The sequence below is a fragment of the Gorilla gorilla genome, chromosome 21 (genome assembly GCF_029281585.2).
Source record: "Gorilla gorilla gorilla isolate KB3781 chromosome 21, NHGRI_mGorGor1-v2.1_pri, whole genome shotgun sequence".
Taxonomy (NCBI): Eukaryota; Metazoa; Chordata; class Mammalia; order Primates; family Hominidae; genus Gorilla; species Gorilla gorilla.
In genome coordinates this window covers 25871977-25895777 of record NC_073245.2, presented here as the reverse complement: position 1 = coordinate 25895777, position 23801 = coordinate 25871977, and the positions used below count along the sequence as shown (strand labels likewise).

General features: G+C 39.1%; 1 protein-coding gene and 1 long non-coding RNA gene across 6 annotated transcripts in view; one reads left to right on the top strand and one right to left on the bottom strand.

Moving 5' to 3' along the window:
• The window catches only part of LOC109024392 (uncharacterized), a 30457-nt gene extending 23025 nt beyond the window's left edge, over positions 1–7432 (top strand). The window contains exon 2 of the long non-coding RNA XR_010132269.1: positions 6706–7432. This is a non-coding gene — a long non-coding RNA (uncharacterized lncRNA). The remainder of the gene's footprint in view (positions 1–6705) is intronic.
• The window catches only part of MACROD2 (mono-ADP ribosylhydrolase 2), a 2087937-nt gene that overhangs the window by 152798 nt on the left and 1911338 nt on the right, over positions 1–23801 (bottom strand). For 3 of the 5 annotated variants that reach the window (XM_055373553.2, XM_031004864.3, XM_055373554.2), the window contains exon 10: positions 15173–15220. In XM_055373553.2, the coding sequence (XP_055229528.2) occupies positions 15173–15220 (48 nt within the window). Of the gene's footprint in view, positions 1–7973; positions 8058–15172; positions 15221–23801 lie in introns of all 5 variants that reach the window. The other 2 variants (XM_019017390.4, XM_063702178.1) reach the window with 1 other exon arrangement.

The following is a 23801-nucleotide window of genomic DNA, read 5'->3' as shown; positions in this document are numbered from 1 at the left end:
ACTCACTGACCAGCTCTTCTGTCTAGTCAATGTGCCCAGTGTTTTCCATAAATCATCTTATTTAAATTGCCCTGCAGTCCTGCAAGATCAGTTTCCCTTCTGTCCATTTAATGTATGAAGAAACTGAGTCTTAGGTTAGAAAAACTGCCCAAGTAGGAAGCAGAACATGGACAATTGAGAGTTCTGTCCATACTCATACTGAACTGTTTCTCTATGGGTATGAGGGTCCATATACGTTATCACCAAACTTGGGTTACCTCCAAGAGTGAAAGGGAACATTACTAACAAATGCCAATGGCAACATGCATAAATTGGGATCGTTCCCGGTCAAACAGAACCTTGGTTTCTCTGCCTTGGTAGATTCAGCCCTTCTCACAATGGAAAATGCCTTAATACTCACATTCTCTAAGTCCCATTTAAAGTCCCAGAGCTGACTCTGAAACAGGACTCTGTGGTCTGTTTAATGGGTAAGCATGGGGAGCACCAGTACAAATGAAAATAGACCACTGGGTCCTTCTACTACTTTGTGGTGGTGGATAGTTCAGAATGGCCTGGAATCAAGCAGAATATAAGAAAAATATGATTAAAGCAAAATGGTGGTATAGGCATTTATTGTATTCTGATTTTTCACCATGGAAATTTACACATTTTGCTTAAATTCTTGATATTTTAAATTCTAGAGGATAAAACAAAGCTTTTCTTCAGGGGAAAGCTGCTTTTCCTGAATCCTTATTTTGTTAAAAGCTGGTCAATCACTAAGCTCATTTGAGTGATGGCAAAGTAAAAATTATGACTGCCTGATTTTACCCTTCACTGCACTTGTCAAAAAAATTAAATTAAAAATCGTGCTTATGAATATAATGCATGAACTGCTGCATGGCATTCTGAAAGACAGAATGTCCCTTCTGTCCAGCCACTCACAAAACAGCATGTCACACGATACTTTAATATGCATAGAAAATAATGGGGCAGAGAGAAAATTCTGCCTCTCAGGAAATACAAGCTACGTTCCATAAATAGTTCATGTATTCAGAAAAATTTATTTTAGTAAAATAATAATACTAATAACTTTAATATTATCATTAGATCCCTCAAACTGGCATAGTGCTTTCTAGTTTCCAAAATGTTTCCACATATAATTTCATCTGACAAAAGACATCATTAATATTTTAAAGTGCAATATAGGTTTGCTTGATTTAGAATTGCAAGGGTTCAGTTTCCTGATGAATGAGCATCCCACATATGCCTATTGAATATTCTATGTAAAGGCAATTGTGGAGCAAGAGTCAAAGTGCTAGTGCTTTCTGTAAAAATATGATGGAAAGTGCCATTTGTTACGAAAAGCCACTGAAGGCTTTGGAGACTTAGGTATGGAGAAAATTACTGTTTGAAACATGCTACTGAACTTAGCAGCATATAGTCCATTTAGTTCTTGTTTAATGAAAATATGTGTTCGTTTTATAAAATAATTCATTACATGTGTGTATGCATATTCAATTACACATAAATTTAGAAAGTGCAATATTAAACTCTCCAAAACCCAACTGTGCTCCTTCTTCACTCCTCCAAGATAATTTCTGAGGTCAACTTGATACGTATCTTTCCAGGCTACGTATTAGAAATGTATGTATCTGTATAGATATACATGTATATGTATATATGTATATATGTACACACATATGTGTTTATATCTGTATGTATGTAAAGATACATATATACACGTGTGTACATATACACACATATACATATATGTCTGTGTGATTAGATAAGTAAATAGATGCATACATATATATACATAGCACATACCTACAGATATATATACACCCATATATTTGTATGTGCATACATATATACATACATATAGATAGCACACACCTACAGATATATACGCACACACACATATATGCATGTATATACATACATGCACATACATGTATACATATATACATACATACAATAGATAGCACATACCTACACACATATATATATGCACACACACATATAGGTATGTGTATACATATATACATATAAGGCATACACATATACATACTATATGTGTGTGTGCATATATATATAGTAGGTATGTGCTATCTATATGTATTTACATATATATGTATGCATCTATCTACTTCTTGAATACATGGCTGAGCTGGTGCTTTTGTAAGGGAAATTCTTGAAACAGAAATGATAAAAGTGCCAGGATCAAGAGTTCTAAGCAGGCACTGAAATCAATATTTGCTTTGAGGCATCTGCCAACCCCAGGTAACCTAGACTCAAGAACAACAGTTCTCAAGTTTGAGCGTGCATCTTCAGATGAAGAGCTTTTGAGAACACAGATTACAGGACCCCACTTCAGGTTTCTGATTCAGTAGGTCTGGGACGGGAACCTAGAATTTGTTTTTTGTGTTTTTTTTTTTAGACTGAGTCTTGCTCTGTGGCCCAGGCTGGAGTGCAGTGGCTTGATTTCAGCTCACTGCAACCTCCGCCTCCCAGGTTCAAGCAATTCTGATGCCTCAGCCTCCTTAGTAACTGGGATTACAGGCACATGTCACCACTCCCAGCTAATTTTTGTATTTTTAGTAGAGACGGGGGTTTCACCATGTTGGCCAGGTTGGTCTGGAACTCCTGACCTCAAGTGATCCACCCGCCTCGGGCTCCCAAAGTGCTGGGATTATAGGCGTGAGCTTCCAGGTGAGGCTGATGGATGCAGATTCAAGAACACTCTTTGAGAACAACTAGCTAGAGCTTGGATTTGAATAAGCCACACGTGTGAGGCATGGAGGGGCCCATGCTAGGGTCATAAATATAGCGGGAGATTTGCCTATGTCAGTTTTAGCATTGGTCGTGAGAAAAAAGGGGAAAAAAGGTCTCTGTTGAGATGTCCTCATCTTATACATGGACTAACATGGGTTTAAGGACCATTAGCCAACAAAATAAAAACAAAACTCTAAGCCAAATATGTACTTTAAGGTATTGCTAAGGTAGTATCTTCAGGTATCTTAGAAAACCAAGTGTAAATAAATGAGCTCTTAAAGCAACATCAAAAAAGCTTCCATAAGTAAAAATCCAAGGAACATGATCATCAAAAAGGCAAAATACATGAGGAAATAACCAAGTGCAGAAGTTTGTAGAATCAATAAACTGCAGAATCAGACTTGTACAGACTAGAAATATTAAATTTATGATGCAGATTATTAAAGGTATTTTATGTGTTAATTAAATAAAAAATGGCCATGTATATTTGAAAAGGAACCAAATAAAACCTATCAAAAAAGAAAACTATATTAGAAATTCAGTGAAGAGTTAAACATCAGATTAAATAAAGTTGAATAGAAAATTAGCAAGTTAAATGACAGACTTGAAAAAAATTAACCGGAAGGCATCAGAGAGAGAAGAGACACAGAGGACAAAAATGCGATATGGGTTAAAAGTCACGAAGAACAGAGAAAGAAAGAATATAAAGTAATAGATTAGAAGTTCTATTTGGTACAGTGATACGTGAGAATTGTTCAGAACTAATGAAAGATGCCCATTCCCAGATCCAAGAAGTACAGCAAATTCTAAGAAGGATACATAAAAATGAATCTATACCTAGGCACATCATAGTGATACTACGGAACCCAAAAGATAATGAGTAGATTGTCAAAGCAGACAGAAAGGAAAAACAGATAAGCTTAAAAGAAGCAAAAAACAAATGGAAATATTCCTTAACAACTACAGGAAAACTTCAAAATGCTGCAAGAAAATAACCATCAATCTCAAATTTTTACCCACCAATACTGCTTTAAGAGAATAATGCAAAATAATACCATTTTCAGACAAATAAGTCCTGAGAGACTTTCACTAAAGGAACCTGTAGAGAATTTACTTCTGAAAGACAAAGGAAGAAGTGTGAGAAAAGTATGCTTTATTAAAGGTGCTAAGTTTTCTACAATAATATTCTTTCAACTTTTTGTAAGAAAAAAAAAGATCTGAATTATGGGGAGTTAGAATTAATGCAACTGGTACTAATCAGGCTTTTTTCCAAACAATTCTGTCTATGCCTTGCTGGTTCACAGATGGCATTATCATTTATAGCACATGACAGCCAATCAATTAGTAACTTGAAATTACTAATAATTTCATTATTGGTATGGTGTTGAGTGTGTGAAACCAAAGTACACAGCAGTTCATGAAATTTTACTAAAAATAATAAAATCACTATATTCAAAAGTACACAGCATAAAAATGCAAATAAATACATTTAGAAGTTGTTTGATTTTTAATTTTGATGTTCAGTATCTTAGCGAGATATTTACTAAAGTAATAATGCTTCACTCAAGGTTATAATGTTGACAATATTTCTTCCTTCAAAAAATTTGTTCTAATTTCCAGGAAAGAGAAAGAGAAAAGGATTACAGAAGCTGTATTTTTCTAGAAAAAAAAAAAAAAAAAGAGATTGTGACATTAACAAACTGCGTGGACTTGGGCAAGCTAAAGAAGCATTTGCAGTCTGTACTTTAAAAAAATTCTGTAGAATGAGAAAATTTGACCGTATGTTCTTGAAATTTTTCTTCTGAATCTAAATACAGTTATTATGACTATATATGCTGGAAAATCTAGGTGAGTTTGTTTTCTACAACCCTTTCTGAAAATGTGCATTATCAGTTAAAAGGTGGAAATCAGTAGAACCTGTGAGGGTGGGAAGTGGGCCAGGGAACCCTAAAGAAGGAGAAAAGAGAGATGGGGCCAAGTGTTGGGGCATTAAGCTGAGTGATCTATAAATAAAAACACCAGGAGCTTCTCTTTCTAAAAAAATATGAAATGACCAAGCTAAAAAAACATTGATAACTCTAAGCTGGGAAGAAGATCTAGAGAGGAGAGTAATGATCAGCATTAAAATTTGTCCCTCTTCCAGTGATACCAGATTTCATTTGCATATCCACTAGGAAAGAATGATTATAACTCTTTGTATCATAACAGGAAATGGAACACATGCAAGAGTACAATGCATGAATTCAGAGACATAGGTTATTTTGTCAAAATAGAAACTCTGATAAGTAATAAGTGCCGTATGTGTGGTAAACCCAGCTTGATAGCAATCACTTAAGCATATCCTGAGAATGAACCACGTGGTGGATGCACCTCAATGCGGTTCAAAGTTCTCAACTAGAATCCAGGAGTGGCAACCCGGAGATTGATTCCTTATCTACAGGGAACATCTGAGCCCCCGGCCTATCCTGTGGAACTCAGGCTATACAAGGGATGGAGGCCCTTTGTCTTGGGGTAAGTAAAGGTTGCCATTGCATGTTTTTTTATAAGCGGCTGTGGTCCTCCTGCCCAGGCTGCCGCCACCAGGCCCTCTCTCCTGTACGAAAGCCCCCAGGAAAACCCCATGTCTCTTTCAGTGATTCTGGGGCTCTTCTTCAGCCTCTCGAACCTGGTGTCATCCCCTCTAAAGTTGGGAGGGGTTCAGCACAACAGCATATCATGGAATCATCCACCGCCGCCTGCCGGATGGCGCTCACTTTCTCACTCCTTGCCCAGCTATCTTTACTTTTTATTTGTCTTTGAAGCCCTCTTAGGAACAAATGAACAATTCCCATGTTTCTGGAGAGTGCCTCACATTCACATTTCACCGCAGACAGAATGTCCCTGCTAGCAAATCCAGTTACCACATTTTCATCTTTATGATTCAGAGCAGATTGTTAGACCACATAATTACAGGAGGTGAAGCTGTATTATTGAGTCATATTAGGATTTGGGAATGATGTTCCTAAACAAAGCAACTGATTTAGGAAGTAAATGAAGTTTTCACACATTGGAAGGAGTAACTTGGAAGAATTCCCTTCTTTAATTAAAGGCGGAAGAACTGCTACAGCTTAATAGCTGTTATATGAGGCTCAGAAATGACAACAGGCTCAGGTTCTGGAAAACAACTTTTGACATAGGTTATGGATGTGATGGGAATCATTTGGTGAGGTAGAGTTTCTCTAGGGGAAAGCTGAGTATTGCTTTGCCCCAGCTCATTACCCAAGTGTGGCTTTAAGAGATGGTCTAGAAAATGACCGAACTACAACAGGAGATTTGGAAGCCCCAGCTACTCTCCCAACCAGGCAGTAACAAAGCTTAACATCTTGGGTGAATTATTGCAGCTGGCCTTTTTCCTGGTTCTAAGTGTTCTTCTCTGCTTCTCTGAACGATTTTAAACTTTCAAGCACATTTCACTGAATTAGGGCAGTGCATACCCTACGATGGCCATGATCATCGTATTGATAACAACAGCCATCACTGACAGAAGGCCAGGCCAGTGCTAGGCCAGTACACATGCTATTTCTACTCTTCATTGTCAGTAGGAAATAGTCCTCCTTTGCTCCTTGTCTAGAGGAGGGGTCACATCTGTTTCTGTGCCTTTCTGCACCTCTCCTTTCTTACAGTAAGCCTGGGAGAAGGAAACAGTTCCATCTTGTGTCTCTCTCAGACCCACCTGCCGACAGAGAAGGCGTGTTCCTGGTCTGCTCATCCTATAACAAGCTGATCGGGGCAGTCTTGGTCTAGGAAGCTGAGGTCACCTGCACTTGCCTGTGAGGGGACAGTGATTAAAGCTTTCCTATTTAGAGCTGAAATTCAGGGTTAGGAAGCCTGTCTGGGGGCAGGGCAGCCAGATGCTCTGGCCTCATCACGTTAGTATTCAAGCTAATGCTTTGATTTCCACCTTTCTTTCAGCTTTGGCTTCTCGATTGGTTCTGAACTCCCAGGAAGGTGAAAAAGCAGCGTCATTACTTAGCACTGGGAGCCCTGGCACTCAACAGGGATACTGTGCAGTCCTGCATGTGAGCAGCTCAAGAGTTCTTTTCAAGTGAGACCTGCTGCTAGGAGAGAAGTAAGCTGACAGCACCCAGCAACCACACTATTGAGAACCCCTGTGGCATCGTGTTCCTGCTGAGGCTGGCCACTTTCTTGCCAAACTACTTGCAGCCAGTGACTGAGCATGGGAAAGCGAGACCCTAGAGCCCAGCTATTCCTGCCCAGTGCAGGACTCCTCCAGACTTCCAGACTGCACTGCAGACTGAGGCACTTCCTAGCTGAGCCTCCTTCTTTTCTTCTCTCCTTTCAGCTGCTCCTGCTCCATTGCCCATTTCTCTCACCTTTATCCTGCACCTCTGCTTCCATCTTGGCATCTTCTTCCCTCAAGACCCAACCTGACATCATCAGTATTATTACACTCTTCATTTCCCAGTGGAGGAGGTGGGGATCCAGGCAAGAAAAACAAAGCGTAAATATGCTCCCTTTAAAAAGTTTGAACTGCTCTATCGCTTCTGGGCCTTTGGGCTAAGATCAAGTGTAAAAGTTTGTACTACTCTTAGGTTTGAGGTTCACATGAAAAGAACATCTCATCAACATTTCAAAAGAAAATTTGAATGAATTGTATGTTGTACTAGTGTGTAAAAGAGAGACCGTGTCATTTATTCATAAAACTGAGTCCAGTGGGACCTGCCCATTCAATGCAAAAATGCAAAGGTATGTACGATCTTAGAAAATGAAAGACAATGCTAAAGACAGGAACCATTTCCAGCATCTGTTGTTGAGGTCTGAATCTGGAAAGACTCAGAATGTATTTATCAGAAAAACAATTTCCCCAGTAAGACAATAGCTGCAAAGCTGGTCATCACATGCAAATCTTGACCTTCACTTTTACACAATTTTGGAACATGTAACTGGTAAGCACTACCTACAATTTTTTGCTTTGCAGACATGGAAAATACATCACACTGACAAAATGGACTTTTAAAATTTGGGTTTTACCTTAACAAAATAAACTTGAGTCTGATTCTTCATCTTCAAACATATTAGAAAGGGATAAAAGAATTTCCCTGTGATATTTTAACCCTTAGGAATATCTGAACATGAGTGTGTTTGTACACATAATTTAAAAATTAAATATGTTTCTTTTCATGGCATAATTTTCTAAAGGAAGGAGGGACAGGACTTACCCTCGCTAGAGTCTTTCGAACATTCTGGCTTCTTTGCTTTGCTCTTTTTGTAGGGTGGAGAGAGGCCTTTTGGCTCTAACCCCTCTGGAATCACAAAGATTTAATATTCTCATTTAAATATTTACCAGTAGGGTTCAAAATTATGTGAAACTTAAAAATGTTTTCTTCTTAGTAAACCTACACACACGCTGAATCTTAACTGCAGTTTCATCTGTCATCATGGCTGAGTGAAATTCTGGCAAGGACTTGTGGTTCTCCAACCTACATAGACTTAAACTTAAGGCTTAAGCTAAAACATTTTTGTAGATAACATTAGTGATTCACACAAATGTAAAATCTTACACATGTGCTTTTATAAATTTAGAAATTCTCCATAAGGGAACCCTGTTAATATTTTTTCCTCCAAGAGTGTTCGATTTCAATCTTCATAGATTAATTGACAATTGTCATTGTGCAATTTCATCTTACTCAGTCCTGAAAGCAGGGCTAGAGGAATGGAGAAAGGAATGGGGCTAGAAATTACCCTGCTTCTATTTAACAAACTGTTTTTATAATCCAGATTCTAAACAACTTCTGTATGTCCCAGTTAAATTACTGTGCTTCCTATTTTCCTCAATGTCCCTCTAAGTCTATCCTTGGGGGCAAATAAATTAAAGTCTGAGGACAGTGTCAGGAAAGCATCTCCGAGTTTATTCCATTTGGATATAGAACACTTCATTAGGTGTTAATTTATGTATTTAGCCCTGGTCTTCCTATTGAGCTCATGACTTACATCTTCAACAGCCTACGTGGCATCTTGTCTGGGATTTGGGAATGGATATCTGTTTGCCCCTCTAGATCCACTCTCCACCTTCACCACCCCTGCTGTGCTCTGGGAGGCTGAATTTTCTGGATTGCATGAATGAACTCCCTGGTTCTTGTAGCCAGTGGGGAGCTCAGGGCATTTACTTTCTAGGCACCTGGTGGTTTTCATGAGCTGGTTGTATCCCTCAATCTAAGGTTACAGATCCTAGAGTTGGCCTTCTCCATGTGGCCCTCTAAGTTTCTTGGCTCCCGTAGCCACCTCCTTCCCATTGTCCCTTCAGGGCTGGTACTTAACTATGCCCCACACTTCACAGCACTAATAATTTCCTTTCCTGCACTCAACTCCCATTAGGCTCTTTCCATTTTTTTGTAAAGGGCCTCATCAGGCATTTCAAATTTAAAATCAGACAGAATCATATACTTGATGTTTATAAGCATGTTCTTTCCACAGTATTTCACATCTCAAGGAATGGTATTACTATCTACCCAGGAATTTAAACTCCAAACTGAGATGTCATTCTCAATATTTTTCTTCATTTACTTTTCCAGTTGAAGCAATCGTAAGTCCTATCATAAGCCCTATCAGCTCCATTCTAAAATAGATTTCATATTCATCTACTGTGTTCAACCTTTGGAATCACCACAGTAGCCCAGACCAGCATCTCATAACCCTCTAGCCTTCTAATCTCCCTGCTTCTACTCTTTACTCTCTACACTCTATCCTCGACACAGCAGCCAGTGTGAGCTTTTGAAACATAAACCAGATCACATTGCTCACCTGTTTAAAAACCATTGCTTAGAATAAGATCCAAATCCAATTCCAGGCCTAGCACAGCATGTCATTTGGGCCCCGCTTACCACACTAGCCTCACCTCCCACTTGTGTTTGGCTCTAGCTTTGTCAGTTTCCTTTCCCTTTGTGTTCCTCAATCACTGCTAGGCTGGTTCCTGCCTCAGAACCTTTGCACCTGCTGTTCTCACCCCCACTCCTCCAACACACATATTCATATGTCTGCTCCCTTCTCACCCTTTGAATCTCAGATCAAATTCAACTCCCTAGAAGATCTTCCCTGACTGCCTAATCTAAAGGCTCACCAGAAAGGAAATCTCTCTCAAACACATCACTTGTATGTGAAATTATCTCACTCTCTGGTGTATCCCTTTATTGTATGTCTCCTTCCTCATCTCATCCCCAAGAATGTAAATTCCATGAGAAAAGGGCACTTGTCTTTCCTAATCCCTCTTGTATCCCTGGTGCCTAGCAGTGCCTTGAGAATTTCATTTCAAATTCTATTTTATTTTCACTTCCCCAGCCCTTTCTTTAAGGCCAAGATATAATGGGGACCCTGCCTAATTCTCTCTTAGCAGCTGTCGCCTTCGTGCCAGGATTCTAAAATTACATTACAGAGCTATGGCGACTCATTTCTCGTTTCCCATTTATTAAAAAAGGAACAGAACAAAAAAAAACACCCACATTTGATAGATGTGCTATTAAAAACTTTGGCATTATAAACTGCAAAGCTTTGGGCACTAGACTAGGTTTTCTGCGGTTGCAAGTCAGTCACATCTAAGGTTATTACCACAGCCACGGTGAAAAATTTTGCCAATGACTACATTAGCAACTCCCCCAAACTTCTGTCACCAGGTGCAAGATGGATGTTGACCCTTGGAATGGGTTCAGCAAAAACAGAAATGAGATGCTTGGAGCAGCTCACTGAGTGCAAATACTGGGCTCAAAGGGATTCATACAATGGGCAAAGAGACATTTGCAACCTCACTGGGAGAAAAATCTAACCCTTCTATGTCACTGCAATGTGTCCTCTGCAACTGGGATCAAGAAGAGAGTTTCCAATGCTGAAAATTCAACTCCAAACCAGCATTTCTCCAAATCACTTTTTGCATTTTTGTGAGTTACATTTCTAGGTCTTCATTTTCCACCAGAATGGGAATTCCTGGGGAGTCGGTACTATTTAAAAAGATTTCCATGTGCCACATTTTGAAATATCTAAGCACCCCCTAAAGTACTAATATTTTATTTTTGAAAAAGTTGTAGAGCACTCCTTGGGTCAGTGGGCATGCTTACATGTTGAATATGAACATGAAACATGTTCTGTGAAACAGTATTGTATCATTTCATGATACCACAGGTAACGTGTTTTGGGGCATGCAAATGAAAGTCACAGATACATATGGCCTCTGTGCCCAAGTTTCTACTTGTGGCTTGGGAGGAACAACTTTCCCTCTTGGCCTGGGGCAGTGAAGAAGAGAGTTGCTTCTGCTTCTCTTCAAAAGCACCCCCATGCTTCTCCTTGACAATGTATCATGTTTTCTAGCTTGCCCTGTGTCTGGCAGAGGGTGGAAACCTGGAGATTTGCCAGGAGCATGGCTTTGTCCCCTGAGGGACTCAACTGTGCATCCAGCTGTGATGTGGTTGAGTTTCCATAGGTGGTTGATAATTTTCTGTCCCTGCTGGCTCAGATTGGGGCTAATTTCAACAGTGCATAGTCATGGAAATGAAAGGACATGGGAAAACATTTGCCATTAAGGAATTAAGGATTAAGGAAGATGATTAAAGGACTTACAAGGAATTCTAGGCATTTAGGCCAGTCTGCTTCTTCTACCTCCCATGGGAGTAGAGCCTCCCCTTGCAGATGACCATGTCTGATACCATCTGAAATGCTCCTGGCTCTACTTACTATAAAAGTCTGGAGACAGGAGCAAAAAAGTAAAGGACATGAACTTTGGGGTCAGGCAAACTCAGATTCAAATTCTGGCTCTGCTATTTAAGCAAGGAACTAATCCCTTTTAAGCCTCAATAACAACAGTTCCTGCCTTGTAGAATTGCTGTGTGTATTAAATGAGTTCATGCATGTCACGTTATTGGCACAAAGTACATGCCCAATTAAAGTCTGGCTCAGCAGAGCTGTGCTGCGGCTGACTTGAGCCAGCTCACACAAGCTAATTGTACCATCTCTCCCTAGCTCTCCTATTCATTGACCTCATGCTTTGGAAGCTTTGAAAAGACCATGGTGTTTGTGTTTATACCATAGAAATCTGCAAACTCTTCACACTGGGGCTCTTCTTACCCAGAGAGTTAATTTACAAGCACCCCAGTGGGTTTCGGTATTCAAGTTATTATTTACCATCATTCACTAGCATGTCTTGGCCAGTTGATTCACTCAAGTAGCCCTTCATTAGTGTCAGTTGCATTTGTAAAAATCCCTCCAGCTTTTCTATTTGAATGAGAAGAATTGATGCAGGGCAGGGGAAAGGCAGCAGTTAAAGGCCTTGGGAGGCTGGTTTAGACTCACCTTCGAGACTGACATGCTTAAGTGTGAGATCTGAATGAAGCCAGCAGGCACACCAATGTCTGGTGAGGCCAGCTGGAACCATTCAGCACAAAAATCCTCCATGATTTCAGCACTCAGGTATCAGGAAATTGGGAGTAGCTCCCAAGCCCATTCTGCCCAAGTGGCTTAGCATCCTTGGGCCATTGAATATGACTTGAACAGCTGCATGCACCTGCTGGTGACAAAACTCCCAGGAAACCTGGTGGAACTAAAATCAGAAATGGTGATCCAATTAATGCCGCTGAACCTTAAATGCTGACTCCAAACTTGTGGACTCTGCGTTAGCATTAATAATGATTTCCTTAAAATCATTCAGTGGTTTGGATAGCTATCTAAATCTCATTGAGAAGCCAACTCTCTTTGCTTAGAAATGTGTACTTATAGCACTTAGGCAAATGATCCATGGCAAGATAAGGCCCTTATACTGGGTGCTTGAAAGGGCAATACCCCCCGTAGCTAAAAGATACTCCAAGGACATTTCATGTGAGCAGGATAAATGAGAATGGCAAGCATTAAGATTAACTTCATGAAAGTTAATTCAAGACACAGTGACAATTTAAAGTCTTTTTTAAACACATGGTTCTTTTTAAGAATAAGACATTCTACATGGGTATAGGAATGGAAATTTTAATTTAAATTTTACCTTGAGCTCTACGTTTTATAAAAGGCAAGCAAAGTCCTTGTCTTAGGTCATATTCTCTCAGAAGTAAACATAGAAGGGTTTGAGTTTTAAGCAGTTAATTTGAGAGATGATTTTAGCAAGTGTCACAAGAGGAGTAGGGAAGAAAGACAGGAAAAGGAAAGCAGCCAATACTGGGTGTGTTCATGAGCACATTCCACTGTGGGCAACCAACACTCAGTTCTATTGGGGACCTCCAAACAATGTTGTCCAATACTGTAGCCACTAGCCACATATGGCCAACAAGTAGTTGAAATGTGGCTGGTTTGAACTGGAATGTGTATGTAAAACACATACCAATTTCAAAGTCTTAGCATGAAAAAAAAAGAATGTAAAATATATGACTATTTTTATATTGATTATACATTGAAATGATAATGTTTTGGATTATTGTGTTATACAAAATATTGTTAAAGTTAGTCTTACGTTCTTCCTTTTACTTTGTTCAATGTGGCTACTAGAAAATCTAAAATTATACATGAGGCTCACATTTGAGGCTCACATTATGTTTCTACTAGACAGCATTAGAATAGAACATGAGTCAGAGGTGGGTATTAATCAACCAACTCCTGTCTATTATTGGTTGAGGGCTGCTCCAGAGAAATTAACTCTCTGGTGCTTTGAGTTTGCTGCCAGGACAAGTAAAGCACTCAGCAGAGAGTCATAAGGACTTTCTTTGGAAAGCTGTTGGTGCTATAAAATAACAGCAAGCACCAAGGAGACATAAGTAGGGCACCAACAGCCACTGCTACAGTTCCTCTTCTACCTCCTTTATTCCTGCTCCTGACTTTTAGATTCTGCTTCTACTTCTCATGCCCTCTGAATCCATTGCATTTGGGAGTCCAAGGAAACCTTAGGAATCAGACATGTTTGGACTGGAGAAGAGTAGATAGAAGCTATAATCCTTGTTCCAATGAACTTTTATGAAGAAAAGAAACTGGTGTTATTTCCCCTTGAAGATAGTGGGCAGTCCGGGGAGGGAGAGAGATATAACTTAACATAGAGAAGGACCACACTGATCAAACCTCATGTATTGAGATGAAATGCATCAGAATTTAAAGAGCTCCCTGCTGATGGAGCTGCCCAGACTGAGCCTGTCAGTGATTTCCAGGGAATTCTGGCATCAAATGAGAAGCAACACAAAATTAGGGCTTCTGAGATACCTCTTTCATGGTCAGAACACTGTGACTGCCAAAATGAGGAACAAGGAGCTTTTAATCATAGAATTAAGCTCTATATCCTTCTAATATCTGTTAGAATGAGGAAGAAAAAAGCAATAACTTACTGAATCTTTACTATGGTCCAAGCACTGTATGAAACTTTAGGTATGTTATCTGATTTAATCCTCCAAACAAAACTATATGGTAAGAATTATTGCCCCCAGAATTGTAAACTGAGGCTTATAGAAAATGACATTTGCCTAAGGTCAATAATTGATGGAGCTAGAATTGAATTCAGGTCTGCTGATTTATGCCTTTATTATCAAAGACACACTGAATGGCTACCTTAGGCCATAACCTGTGCATTTAACCACTAGATTTTCCTCATAATAAGTGGGCTTTGTTGAGGAGTTGGCATGCATCTCAATTCTGATAATGAGAGCAAAATATAGTATGTGGAAAGTGTATTTTCCAAAGATAGCCACAGCAATATTTTAGGTCTTACACGCTCTATAGAACCACTCCCCAAAACAGATTGAGTTCATTTTCATTTCCTCTTGAATTTTGGCGGCTCGTGACTATTCCAAAGAATGAATTACATGGAGTGATGCAATGCAATGTCTAAGCCTGAGAATACAGTGTCTCCCTTTTTCCAGGAGAAGCTCATTTTGGAAGCTGGCTGCCATGCTTTGAGGAAGCCCAGACCACATCAAGGTGGCCATGAACAAGTGTTTTAGGAAGTTGTCCCAGCTAAGATTTTAGCTGACAGTTGAGATCAATCACTAGACAGACAAGTGAGTGAATCTTCAGATGGTCCCACCTTCCAGCTGTTGAATCTCCTGCTGAGCTCCAAACCTTGTGAACAGGATGATTAAGTTATCTCTGCTGTTCTCATGAGCATAAGAAGTGGTTGTTTTCAGCTTACTCTAAGTTTTGGGGGTGATTTGTTATATAACTGTATTAACTACAACATCATGTTCCATTTTTACCTTCGCTGTCAGGAAACTCAAGGTCAAATTTATTCCTTAAATACAGCAACTGAAATAACCTTAAGTGTTAGAACAACTACTTTTTAATTTTATAACACTGAACATATATTTCTATTTTATTCATCTTATTTTGTCTTTCATTGAAAAAATATGAAGTGTACATAAACAACAAAATGACCCCTACCTACCCCCTAATAATAAAAATATGAATTTAATACCTGAATCTTCTTTCATTTCAACATCCTCTTCTTCTTCATTATTATCGTCTGTTAAAAAATAGGAAAAAATAAAGAAATACTTATATGAAAGTAGGAAACACAAGAATGTTCCAGATGGATTAATTAAAAAAATCAAAGAAAAGGATAACAGATCAGTAGAAAACAGACTGTTAAAGCATGCATTTCTGTTGTCTTATTATTATCATGCTAAGTTAAGAAGAAAGTATACACATTAATGCACAATTTAAAACCTAGAGTTTACATTTCCTTTTAAAAATTGTTATATTTATAACTGTATATGCAATCGTTTGTTTTACTTATAGAAATTATATATGGTCACTTCAGTCATTTCAATTGCTCAAAATTAAAAATCACAGACTTTAAATGCCACATGTTCTAACTTTGTTAAAGGTCTGCATGCTCACTTCAAGTATCTGAGAAGTATGGACATCATTATTTGGTCATAGACCGACACGTGTCAAATCCCCACACCACACCATGGAAAGTGCTGCTTTGCTGCATTTGGAAATCCCAGCCTTCACTCATGTGCTTTCAAGTGTCCCACCAATTGCACCATTCCCATTTAGTTCCCCTCATCTCCCAGTATAATCCCTTTTAACTGGGCAAGGACATGTGATTCCTCTGCACTATAGATGACACGCTTGCTCTTTTGAACTTCTGACACATTGTTGTCTCTCTCCTTATGCTCCCCACAACCAGTGCTATGTTCTGAATATCTGTATCCCCCCAAAATTCATATGCTTAATCTTAACCTCCAAGGTGATGGTGATTAGAAGGTGAGGCCTTTGGAAGTTGATTAGATCATAAGAAAGGAGCCCTTGTGGATGGGATTAGTGTCTTTATAAAAGAGACCTAAGAGAGACCTCTCACCCCTTCCTCCATGCATGGACACAGGAAGAAGATGGCTCTCTACAGAAAGAGGGCCCTCGCCAGACACCAAATCTGCCAGCACCTTGATCTTGGACTTCCAGCCTCCAGAACTGTCAGAAATAAATTTCTTTTGTTTGTAAGCCACTGAGTCTATGATATTTTGTTACAGCAGCCCAAATGGACTAAAATATCAGCTAGCACCAAATCTTCTCCTGTTTCTATGTTTGGTCCTCTCTCCTCACATTATTGCAGTACAAATTCAGACTCCCAGTGCAATTTGCCTTAGCTATTTTAGCAGTTTCCTAACTGCTCCTCTCTTTTTCTCTCTTCTGTATCTCACTCCTTTTACACCTGACTGCCAAAGCAGTCTTAAAATACAGCTCTGATCTGGTTCACAACAGTTCAGTGACTGCCCTCTGCCTAATGAGAAAAGTGTAGACTCTTCCCGATAACACTCAAGGCCAATGATACCTGGTTCCAAATGCTTTTCTCAGTTTCACCTCCTCTGTTACCTGCATGCTACCACCCGCATGGATGGCAACACTTAACTCTTCTCTGATCTCTCAAGGTCTCCCTCAGCTTCGTCTACCTGCCTTGGTCCTGCTAGCAATGCCCTTCTCCCTCTCTATTCACCTTCATCCTTCAAGTGCAAGCTTAGGTGCCATAGCTTCTGATTTCCCCAAGTTTGAATGAATCATGTGCTCTTTGATGTACCTTATTTTCACTGCCTGCTTGGTATGGACTTTAAATACACATGGGCTTAGGTTTGCATCCTGGCTCCTCCATCCATCCATCCCCTGGGCATGTGATCTTGGAGAAGTTACCTGAATCTTCCTGAGCTTCAGGTTCATCAGCTGTATAGTGGGATAATAATAATGCCTACTACATAGAGCTTTCCTAAGGATTAAATGAGATAATGCCACGTAAAGCACTAGGACAGCTACTGAAACATTGTTAAGTGCTAAATATTAGCTGTTATTATAATAAAATCACACAGTCTACTTGTTATTTTATCTCTCTTTCAAACATCTGTCTCCAGATCATAAATTCTGTAAAGATGGAGACCAGGTCTTCTGTTCCTGTATATTCCTTGGCACTTAATGCCATTCATTTTATATACTAGAATCAATAAATGTCCACTGAATTAAATTTATATTATTTTCTATGTGTTTTATACATATTAGCTATATGATACTTTGTAAATAATGGGAAGTCAGTGAAGATTTGCAACTTTATCCTATATATGTGTTTTGTAATTTAGTCATCCCAGCCAAATTTACTCAGTCTGCCCCTCTTCTAAGAATTGATTATCAATGATGATTAGAGATTTATTAGTCAGTGGAAAGAGAAAATCCCTTTCATTTGAGGTTTTAGAAAGGCAATTCTTGATAACTATAGTTAACTTTTAAAGAAGTAATTTTTTTACCATGGAAATATTTTAGAAACATTGATGATTTTCTACATAATTTTTTAAATTCATTCTATGAATGCAGTTTTGGAAGGAAGAATACCAATTTCTTAGAAATATAATTTTCTAACCAAAAGATTACCAAAATGTTACAAAGTAAACTTCATAGATTCTTCCCTGAACTTAATATCTTTAAATATAATTTTATTTTACAGAGTCATCTAAAATCTGTATGACAACAGACTCTCTGGAATCTCAGAGAGAGAGATAAAAAAGAGTCTCCACAATTTCTGGGGAAAAATAAAGGAAGAGTCAAAAATCCCTTTGCTTGTCACTTATGTTTCCATTATTCACCTGGCAAACACTCATTGGTTAGCCTATTGTGTACAAGGCTTTATGTTTGGGGCTGTAGAAAACACCAAGATGGATAGAAACTTAAGCAGTTTTTTTGTTTGTTTGTTTGTTTGTTTTAAGAATCTTGTCAGTAGTAAAGAAACCAAGACATGCAAATACATTCCAACATATGGTAGTCAATGCTATTAAAAAGGTGTCAGAGGAGGGATTGATACTTCTAGCTAAGCTACTTGGAAGTCTTCTTGTATGTAGAACATAACACTGAAGCTAATATTTGAACTACATAGACTGTCCTGATAACATCATCCCCAGAATGACTCCCGTGTGTGGAAGGATCAGGCTTGGGGTTATTATTCATTCATTCATTCATTCATTTCATTCATGCACTGATTTAGTCATACAGTGGTTAAGAGTCTGTCCACAGTCTGGACTCAGACTGGTTCGGTTTACTTCCAGGACAAACCACATATAACTATGCAAATCTTGGGTAAGAAGAATACCAGAATATTTCACCCTAAAATATGAGGGACCTTCCCCTCACTACCATCTCTCAATCCCTTGTCTCTCCCAAAGCACAGGGTGAAGATTTTCTCTGCAGTTCCCTTATCTATCTAGAAACAGTAGCCCCAAAAAAGGAACACAATTGCCTTCCATCCTCTCCCTGAAATCTCATTATCTATTGCAGAAAAGAAAGCTGAGAATGTAACCACACCTGGACAGATGTTTTTCACAAGATAATGCCTGCCTCTTGGGCTCATTCAAATTCCAAAGAGAATAATTTACAAGTTAATTTCTGTCTCCTGGGTCCATTCATTCTCCCTAATAATCATTTATTGCTCCTCAAAAAATTGTCTACTTTCCCCATCTATCCACTCCCCTATGAAGAAGAGATAAGCTTCTGTGCCCAATTTAGCTAGTGGATAATCATTCGTATGCGATTCTCCCATGCTTATGCATGTTAAAATAATTTTGTATGATTTTTCTGCTATTAACCTGCCTTTTGTCAGCTTATTTTTAGTGAACTTTCAGAGGGCAAAGGGGAAGTTATCTTTTGGCCTCCAAGTAACATATAACCTATATGTCAGTTTCTTCATCTGAAAAACAGGGATAATAAAATTATCAACTTCTTAGGGTTAGGATTATATGTCAAGTGCTTACACAGAATGAGCATTCAATAAATACTGATTATTGCTATTATTGAGACCACCTTTGCAAAAATTGTGACAATGAGAGAAATCTGACATAGAAAAAGTATAACAATGAAAGAAATTTGACACAGCAGACTCCATCTTGCTTCTAACCTCACAAGATGTTCTTGTTCATTTCTGGGTATAGCCCAAGCCAACTTTGGAAGGAATTTAGTTTATAGTTTAACCTAAAAGCAAGAATGATAACAGCCCTTCTCAAAACTATCCCTTCCTTGTTTGAGGACTGAAGCTGCCTTTGTAAAACTAACGAAAGGCCCCAAGATCACGATTATGAGAGAAGCCTGAATTCTACTAAGATGTAGGCACATTTAAACAATAATCAGCCATTGTTCCAGAGGTCCCAAGATGTGTAACCTCTACAATTGCTCTAATAGATAACTTCACTATTCTAGAACCTAAGGTTGGATTTCTGAGATGTTTTTCAGACTTTTGCATTCTGGCAACTGACTGACTCCACTGGGACCTTTGCCTCATTACTCAACTGGTCCTGTGGCCCGTATCCAGAGGCTGACTTAGTGCATGAGGACAGTTTTCCACACTCCTGTGATTTCATCCCCAACCAATCAGCAGCACCCTATCCCTAGACCCCTACCTGTTGTCCATAAAACTCGTAGCCTCCAAGCTTTTTGGGAGACTGATTTGAGTAATAAACTTCTGTCCTCTGCTTGGCTAGCCCTCCATTAAACTCTTTCTCTACTGCAATACTGCTGTCTCACTGAATTAGCTTTATCTGTGCAGTGGGCAAGAATAACCCATTGAGTGATTACATTATAATGTCATTTTTATAACTATTTTTGCTAGTCAAATAACCATTTCTTGAGCTCTACCTTGTGTACCCATTACGAAGATACAGGTTAGCAATCTTTTCCCTCAAGGAGGTCACAAAGTGGACGATATAGAAAAGCAAAACAACAGAGAAGAAGGTAACAGATTATCTGATGGAGGTAAACAGAAGTTGTATTGGGAAATATACAAGAGCCAGCTCAGTCAGAGAGAAGGTCTATGAAGGCATTCCAGAAGAGGCAAGACTTAAGCTGAGTCTTAAAGAGTGAGTTAAAGTTATGTAGGGAAAAAGAAAGGCTACAGTAGATGCCTAGATGTGGATGTCCTGCCTATACCTCCTTGTTCCTTGACAATTCAGTGCATGCCAGCCTGCCTTTGAGCCACCAGCTCCTGGGTCTCTTTGCCTGAGGGCTCTCTCTGCTTGCTGAATCCCATTCAAGTAATACCAGAGAATTAACACCCTTTAGGGTTGAGCCTTTCTCAAATGATGGACCATTTGCATATAAGTACCCCAGATCCCTTGCTTCCCAAGTGGCCTAATTCAAAGCATGTTCTGTACTATCTCACTGAGTCTCCTCACTCCTACTGGGATTGAGCCCCAATTGTCCAGTGGTAACTGGCTTACAGCTTAACCTCACTGCCTCCTGCTCTTGCTTGTCTCACTTCCCCACTTCCCTACTGGTGTTTCCTGGGATCATCTCCCTGCCACACCCCCGCCGCCCCAAAATACTTCTACTTCAGTCCCTGTTTCAGGATCTGCTTATTGGGGAACTCAAACAAAGACAAGGGTAATCACACTCAAGCAGAGGGAAAAACATCTGTGAAAACATGTGGATGTGAACCGTCAAGATGTTTTTAAGGAAATAAAACTAGCTATGAATGGCCAAAGGAAGAGTTATCTGAGAAATTGCAACTAACCCGATCTGTTCTGGCTAGATAATACAGACCTTCCATGCCAGGAGTGATGGTTAATTTTATGTGTCAAGGTGACTGGTCCAGAGTGCTCAAACATTTGGTCAAACATTATTCTGGGTGTGTCTGTGAGTGTTTCTGAATGAGATTAAAATTTGAATGGGTACGGAGCAGACTGCCCTCCCTGATGTGAGTGAGCCTCATCCAATCAGTTGAAGGTCTAACAAGAACACAAAGGCTGACCCCTGGAGAGTAAGAGGGAACTCCTCCTGCCTCATTGCCTTTCTACTAGTTGGCCATTGGGGTTTTTTTTCCTGCCTTCAGATTCAAACTGAAACATTAATTCTTCTTGGGTCTGAAGCCTGCCAGCATTCAGACTACAACTACACGGTTGGTTCCATTGGTTCTCAGACCTTTGAACTCAGACTGAAACTATGCCATGAGCTCTCCTGGGTCTCACACTTGCCAACTGCAGATCTTGGGACTTAACAGCCTTCATAATCATATGGGCCATTTGCTATGATAAACCTCTTTCCATGTATTTTAATATATGTTCATTTTTTCTGCAAAAACCTGACTAATATACAAGGTTGAAGCATTCAAACTTTTTTTGAAAAATTATAGAGTGATTAAACAACTTTGAGCAGAGGAGGGACATACCATCTTTTGAAAGATAACTTTTTATGAGACAAATTTACTGAAAATTATAAAGCACATGCCTTAATATTTTGCAATTATTTGTATTTAAATCAAGCATAGAGTCCTTTTGCTCTACAAAACACCTAATGTGCCATTACATATTAGTGAAATCTACTTTAGTTCAACATTATTCTATGTAATGTGCTTGCTTGAGTCATATTTGTGCAACAAATTGCTAGCAAGAATTTTTCTAACAAAACTAGGAACAAAAAAAATATTAAAAAAAGGTGATAGTCTATGGAAGTAGGGAGTCATGCCACTCAAAGTTTGAAAGTAGTTAGGAGACTGATGAAGCATGGGCACAGAGTTGCAGCCCTTTTAAACAGTTCTCCAAGCATCATACTTCTTTGTTAGAGGATAAAAATGAAATAAAAGGTTTCTACCAAAGTGATAGAAATACTATTTCTAAATAGAGAGCAATCAATCAGATGGCATTGTTCTGTGTGTTCAGAAATGCCAATTCCAGAAAAATCCCCTTTCCTTCCCAGGCACAGACCATACAGAGACTAAAGCTCCATTTAATCTTACGGGACCTCTTTGATGTTAATTTCATAATAGACGCTGTTTTTGTTCACTGTATCTCCCGTGTTAGATTACCCTGTTGCGTTCTACACAAACACATGAATATGACCGAAGTTCTTAGTTTGACCACAAAATATATGTGAAAACCAACTAGTTTCTCATGAATAACAAGTTTTGGGTAAAAGCTAGCTTTATATACTTCAGAATCCCCTTCATAAGGAAATGTCTAACCTACTTTGAGCTCTATAACATTGATTTCACCTTCTTTTATTGGAGACAGAGTTAATGTGAATGATTTTTGTTTTAATTATTATACCTGTCTTCTGAGCAGGCACCTGTCATTTCCCAACAGCAAATAGTCCACACTTCTTTGGAAAATGAAGTATGCTATGGGTTTTGGAATGACTTCAGATTTGTCTTACTCCATTACCTAGAGCCACCATAATTAATACAGTCTTTTGGGGAAGTGAAATAAACAAAAACAAGCAAAGAAAACCCCACAGAACTTTATTTAAGGTAATTATGAAAGTGTACTCTCTGGACCAGCAGCACCACTATCATCTGAACACTTGTTAGAAATGGAAATTCTCAGGTCCCACTCAAGATCTATTGCATCCAAAGCTCTGGGGAAAGGACCCTCCAGGTGACACTCATGCACACTGAAGTTTGAGAGCCACTGGTCCAAAGCACCAATATTGGTCTGTTGAAGAAGAATCTTTCAAAAGAATAGATGTCCAATATTTCAACTGAACTAACTTGTGATGTCTCACTAACACTAATGTGGTAAGAGGTGCCCAAGCCACACGGTTGTTGGGTTTGAGGAACAGTTATGCTTTTCATAAGATACTGTATGCTTTCTTATGTGCTTGAAGTCACTCAGCTACCATGCAGCTGAGTGGCAAGATTATCATGGTCCATGGCCAGGATTCCTAGATTGGCTAGGAGACATGAGCATGAATGGAGACTAGCCTCAAGGAGGTCTGTGGGTGGCATGAGAAAAGGAGGGTGTTATGAAGGGGAATGTTACCCTTATGAGCTATTAAGGCATCCTCTCCACTCCCAAGGGAAGAAAATGGACACACACCTGAAATAGATCATAAAATTCCCTTGTCAAATTTTCAGGAACATCCATACATATGGGCAGGTCTGTCAAGGAGAACAATTACAATAATCCTGCTGTGGTTTTATTTCACATGCTTCTAAGTTCTCTCCCTTAGAGCTTAATTTCTTACCACAGGCTTCTTGTGCACTCTTCATCTTTTTAATATTTCATTACCAAAAGCTTCTAGGAACAATTTGGATTTGCAGAGAAAAGAAATATTATTAGCAAAAATAAAGCTTTGTTTAGGGCTTCTACGTAGTAGGGAAGAGGTCGTTATCCTCATGGCTTCTTGTAGGACTTGACAAAGCAGAAACTTCAGGCAAAGAATGTCCGATAAGGGAGAGTCCTCCCTGAGTAGGACTCCTGCCATTAAGTTGAATACCTGGACTCACTGCATCTAACAAATTGCTAGATCTACTTTTTGAAGGTGATTGATAAAGCCAGGAGAAATTTTTTTTTAAAAAAAAAAGGGGAATTTTTTTTTTCCTTCAACTGATCCTTGGCCAAAATGAGCACTCAAATCTAATCACTTTATAAATCAAGCAATAAATAAAAGGCATTGCCTGATGCTGCTGCTTCTGGCTTGCCCAACTGGGCACATTATAGCATCAGTTACGGAGATATGGGATTTAGGAAGAGGAGGATTGAGGAGTGGAGAAACAGATTTTGAATTTAATTTTTGATATGTTCAGTTGAAGACGCCTGAGAGACTCCCAGCTGGAGATGGACGTGTGCAAGCAAGTATACCAG